Source organism: Equus quagga, chromosome 3 (genome assembly GCF_021613505.1).
Source record: "Equus quagga isolate Etosha38 chromosome 3, UCLA_HA_Equagga_1.0, whole genome shotgun sequence".
Classification (NCBI taxonomy): Eukaryota; Metazoa; Chordata; class Mammalia; order Perissodactyla; family Equidae; genus Equus; species Equus quagga.
Window position 1 is genome coordinate 3535832 of NC_060269.1, and position 6000 is coordinate 3541831.

Consider the following 6000-nt stretch of genomic DNA (forward strand, 5'->3'; position numbering starts at 1 on the left):
ATGGCTTCCGCCTCACCTTTTTTTTTTGTTTTGGTGAGGAAGACTAGCCTTGAACTAACATCTGTGCCAATCTTCCCCTATTTTGTATGTGGGTCACCGCCACAGCATGGCTTGAAGAGCAGTGTAGGTCTGTGCCTGGGATCCAAACCCGTGAACTCCGGCCACTGAAGCGGAACGCACCAGACTTAACTGCTATGCCATGGGACCAGCCCCACCCCACCTTTTTTAAAAGGGACAATTCCACTTAATATTAAGGCTGTCCTGGCTGGCATTTCAAATACTAGTCTCGCATGGAAGATGGAAATGATCTTGAAAATTTTAAATTTAGAGCTTAAATAATCAAAATTATCCTCCTCTATAAAGTATGATAAAACTAATATATCACTTACACTTTCTCAGAAATAGTCCTTGCTGTATTAAAACTATATTAGTAAAATGTTCAAACTCTAAAGTAATAAAATAATTGCAATATAAATGAGGTATATTTTGCCAATAAAATTAGTATAACTTAAAAAATATAATATCCACTCTATCTGAAAATACACAATAGACAGCAGGGTACATTAATATGAAATAAATTTTTTTTATCCAGTTCTAATTAGCCTGTGGCAAAACAGTCACTTGAATACATTGTTTATAAGAATTGTAAAATAATATAATCCTTTCGGAAAACCATTTGACAATATGTATCAAGAGCCTTTAAAATATTTGTTTCCTTTAACTCAACAATTCCACTACTCCGATTCTATGCTACAGAAATAATAGTCCTAAATACAGACAAAACTGTTATTCACAGGTATGTTCATTGCAGGCTTATTTCCAGCTGTAAAAAATAGAAATCAACTTAAATGTCTAACAGTAGGAAAAAATAGTAAAGTAAATTGTGACGTTCACTCAATGAAATGTATTGTATAGCCATTAAAACGGACACAGAAACATTGTCGTAACAGAAAAATGCTTATTCTATATGAACAAGAAGCATGACACAAAAGTGTATGTACACACCCCCCCCCACAAACACACTTATAAACAAGTAAAAAATAAAAACATATGCACAGAAAAAATCCTGGAAGGTAATGTAACTAGTTATTACTAAGTTGCCTTTACATGACAAGATTATGGGATTAAAAAAAATCCTTATCACAAATGTTTTAACGATAAGATTTTTGTTAAAAGTTTTACTCTAAAAAATTCATTAGCATGTATAGCCAAAAAAAATAATTAGGACAGCTCAAAGCTTTCAAAATGCGCCATATCCATGAAATCTTTATTGCAAAGTTCATTAACTTCCAAAAGCAGGAAATAGTACCAGCATTAGATACACCTAAAACACACTTCCTTCACGGAAAGCCAGAGAGAGAGGAGGGGGGGGGGGGAGAGCGGGTGTGCTGGATGCAGAAGGGGCTTACATAATTGTCTCTTGCAGACCAGCCTGGATAAAGCTGCATATGTAGCTGTCTCTCCTTCCGCGCTAATTCATAATATTTAGCCTGCTCTTCACGGGAGAGGGCGTGCCACTAAAGGAGGGAAAAAATCAAATGACAGTGAGCAGAACAGCAACATTATTACATGTTTCATGTTTCAAACATTAAAGAATGAAAACATTGAGCATTTAAGCGTTGATTTATCTTTAAATGGGAAGAAGACCAAGTGCCACTGAAACCCACTTGGGGTCGGGTGGCGAGAGAGAAACTCAAACTTTGGTTTTTTGGGTCCTGTTCTTCAACGGCACCTGAGACACATCCAAGTCAATGACAGCGTCCGAAACAAGCGAGCTGCGCCCACTCCTTGGTCCAGCATCGATTAGAAAGCGCTTTCCCCGGTGCACCTCAACACCCAATCAGCCCTTCTTCCGTTTGTAGCACATTCTGATATCTGAGCCCAAACACCATTTATTTATGCAAAATCTGGTAATTCCAGATGTCTTTTCCACACAGACACATCCTGCCTTGCCTCCATGGACACTCCCCCACCGTGTCACACAGAGTGTCTGAAGCCTCCATCAGATGGTCCTGTCTCGACAGCAGGATGTCAGAAGTCAGTGTGTGTGCCTGAGGGTCTTCACCCCTCCTGACACTCATAGAAATGCTCCTCGTCTGTGGGGAGGACGCGGCACAATCACACATGCACGCTTTATGGCCGGGGCTTTTAGCTTCCTTCTGATGGAAAGCAAGGAGCATTATCTGAGTTTATTTTGCCATGTGGAATTGGAGACTATAGTATCTGATGTGGAGAAGGCAGGGGCTGATATCCTGCAAACCTCCCATCTCCCTGGTATCTAACTGATTTATAGCACACACAGCACAACAGCTGATGGAGGCAGGTGTCTGTTGGGGATTTTAAGCCCCTTATATTTGCACATCGCTTTGCATGTGTCTGCACACAACTTGCCCCAGGTCCCAAGTAGGTAGTTTTCAAGTATTGTCCCTATTTCCCAAATGCCAGGACCTGTCAACAGAACCTCCCAGGACAACGGGTTGGGCTTTGGGGGATCCACTGGCTGGAGGTAATGGCACAGAGGCAGTGGCTACAGGAGGAGTAGACCTGAGCCCGCACCATGTGTATGTATACACACGCACATGCATGCGTGCTCTCGCACAGCCGGGGCCTCCGGACCCCTGCTCTCCCAGCTCTGGGGTGTGGAGCTCTCCAGGTCACTTCCTTCCCATTCAAAGCCACGTGATTTTTTCTCCTTCATGTCCATCCTACATTTGACTTTAATTTTCCTCTTCCTGCTTTTAAAAGTCATAAGAAAAAGAAAAGAAAGGTGTGGCTGGACTGGGGAGAGCAAGGAGGAGGAAGGGACAGGTTGGTGAGAGAGGAGAAGTCCTCGTCCCCTGCATGCAGCCTGTCAGGCACGGCCAGGAAGATTTCCTGAAGAAAGCAGAAGGCCCTGTGGCTGCTGTTGGCTGGGAGAATGAGACCCTGATGTCAAGAAGAGCACTGAGCCCTTGGGCCACAGCACCACATGTACTCCAGCCTCAGCGGGGATGCCCCGAGCCCAGCTGGAGGGCTCCACTGCATGGCTCTCGAGAGCCCCTTAGAGGCCGGGGCTCGGTGCTGGGCAAGGAGGACGACCTAACCTCAACTGCTTTACAAGCGCGGAGTGCACAGTTAAGGAGCACAACACTGCGGGACTCGGCCTGAGCCTAAGGGCAAATCAGGCAAAATGCTTTCCTTAAAAAGGAAGGGGGGAGGGGGAGGTGGCAGAAAAAAGTCTGAAGAAAGTTGTTGAGACATGGCTCTGCGTAGGGCGGGGCGGGCACAGCGGGCCCAGCCACGCCCAGGAGGACGTCTGGGGCAGTGGCTACCGTGCAGACTGCAGGAGAGGTCGACTGTCTCCGCTGGCGATGGCCTTTCTAAATGTGAGACACACACCTGTCCTAGGGACCATCACAGGGGGACAGTGCCAACTGGACACAACGGAAAAGATCGGCCTCGATTTTCTTTTTTTGAGAAAAAACTGATGGTTACTATTGACACAGTTCTGGTGCTAATGTGATCGACAAGAGGCAAAGTTGTTACCAAAAAGGAAGAAAAGTTAAGAAAGGATGGAAGCCTTACTTTATAAATTTGTCTGTTCACTTGACAAATAATCTCTCTTATCCTCCTCCAATATATCAGCAAGACTTTATATAATTTATGGCAGCTTAATAACTTGCTAAGAAAACCTGGAAGTGTAAACAACCCATCTCCCAAAATACAAATGGAGGTTGAGTCTTCTACCCAAACAACCAGTTAAACAGCCAGGTATTTTTACAGCAGGAAACTCAGGGTGACAAAGGGACCCAGCTAACGAAACTCAGCAAAATGCAAGGAGACAGAGCAGGCCACAGAATAAACCGCTCACCCGCCTTTTCAACTGCTCTTAGTTCCCTGATGTTTCTAACGCAAAAAACGTACTCACAAATAAAAGAGCGTTTACCAGAGAAAATCATCGGGCAAAACGATGGCTTTAAAGTTTCGCATTGAAAACTTTAAAATCTAGCACAAACTAGAAAGATGGTCTGTCTTTATAGGAATTTCTGAAACACAACTGACTAAAAATGCTTTTCTGTCTCATTTACTGAAAAGCTAAGAGTTGATTTTTTAAAAAAAAAAAATCTAATTTCATTGTCAAGGTTTTACCAAGTTGTTGGGAAAATACCCATTTAATTTGAAGACAGTTCTGCAGTTAAAAAATTCTGACAGTAAATTTGTACTAAATGGACTTAAGACCCTGGAAGGTCTGAAAAGAAAAAGCTTACTTTAAAGTAAGATTTGTGTTATTATTATCTATAATATGAAGAAGAAAACTTTAATTCATATGAATGAACATTTCTATTTTAGAGATACAGTAAAGATCAATAAAAATCAGATAAAATGTTGCACGATGGATTTAAGTTCCACTTTTAAGAATTCTAATTATCCCAGTGTAAAACTTCATGATTTTAAAGCCGGGAACTTTGAAGAGCCAGCGAGGACTCCCCTGCCAGAGGGGAGTTATGAAAGGACAGAAAAGCTGAGCTTAATCAAAGATCTCAGAGACCTATAAATAGAAACAGGTGTCCAAATCAAAGACAGAGGGAGACCCCAAATGAGAACCATCCTGTCGGACACATGCTCTGATCTGGGGATTGTTAAGGGAGCTGAGAAAGTAACAATTGTTAGAAACGTGCATTGAAAATAGGAAGCACGCCTCCATGTCATATCCTTACTCACTCTCTTGAGCAGGAAAATAATTCCCGCTGGAGGGCCAGAGGACCTTTAACTTGAAAAAGAAAAAAGCTAAGAGTTTTACAGGAGCTGAAATAAGAACATCAGTCCTTCTTTTCCTCTGATTTCTTCTTTTAAAGGGTCAGGGGAAACGCTCATCAGCCGTTATGCTTTTAAGGCAGGGTTCTTCAAAGATGATGGGAATTGCTCATCTGCCAGGATCTGGCTTGGGAAATCATTGTAATTATTGTTATTAAGTGTTTAAGAATCTACAGGGAGAGAGAGTATTATACACAGGGCACCAAAATAGCTATAATCTAGCACCACACCCACCCCCGGAACCCTGGTGTCTGGCAGATTGGAAAGAGCTGTGTTTTTATGCTCTCCAACAGGAATCGATAACGCAGGAGTCTGCTTTCCTCCATCTGTTGTCAGGGACTGGAAATCTCCAGAATGTTTTCTCTTATAAATGCTGAAATGTATTAGGTTTGGAACAAATATGTGAAAATTATCAACAACAGCTAAAACACGATCCTCTAAGTTTCGTGAAGGCTGTTAAACCCTCCTCATGAATGTTCATCAGTTTCTTGAGAGGTTGCAAAAACAAAAACACAAGGTCATAATTTAAGAAGCTACCACACATATAGGAAAAGCATCAACAAATTAAGATGCAGAATTTCTAAAATTACAGTGTAATTACAGTGAAAACGCAATTTGAATTAGAAAAATTCAAATTTTCTCCAGCACTCTTCAGATACTAAGTAAAACCATTTCATTCCTGAGGAAAGTGCCTAGGACTGATAAGCCACTGGGCTGGTGGACGGATAAAGAAATCCTAGAGTCCTGGTCCAGTAGCCTAGCGCCTGTTGCATGATGGGTGCTCAGAAAAACATCTCAGCATAGCCAAAAGAAGGAATGACAAGAAAATGGGCAATCCAGAAACTGGCACATGTACCCTTTAAGAATCAGAGCGATTTTTCTAGAATAAAGACGTCTGCGGCCCATAGAAATCCTTCCATTTAAAGCTTCTGGGTAGAAGAGATCTGCCTCTGTCTTGGGAGGAGTGGCCAGCTCTGTTTGCCGGGGTTCATCCAGAAGCATGGCTGGTCCCACAAACCCTTCCCGTAGCTCCCTCCGTGGGACCAGTGCCGTCCCGCTTCAGTCTGCACAGTCAGTGCGTCCGCGGACAATCCACCCTCCCATTCATCCCATGTAGAGTCTGCACAGAGTCATGGCATCTGCGGACAGTCCACCCTCCCTACTCGTCCCGTGCAGAGTGTGCACACAGTCCGTGCATCTGTGGAC

General features: G+C 43.0%; 1 protein-coding gene across 5 annotated transcripts in view; it reads right to left on the reverse strand.

The window, feature by feature from the left end:
* The window catches only part of LEF1 (lymphoid enhancer binding factor 1), a 115231-nt gene that overhangs the window by 19894 nt on the left and 89337 nt on the right, over positions 1 to 6000 (reverse strand). For all 5 annotated transcript variants that reach the window (XM_046656318.1, XM_046656319.1, XM_046656315.1 and 2 more), the window contains one exon: positions 1410 to 1517. In XM_046656318.1, the coding sequence (XP_046512274.1) occupies positions 1410 to 1517 (108 nt within the window). The remainder of the gene's footprint in view (positions 1 to 1409; positions 1518 to 6000) is intronic.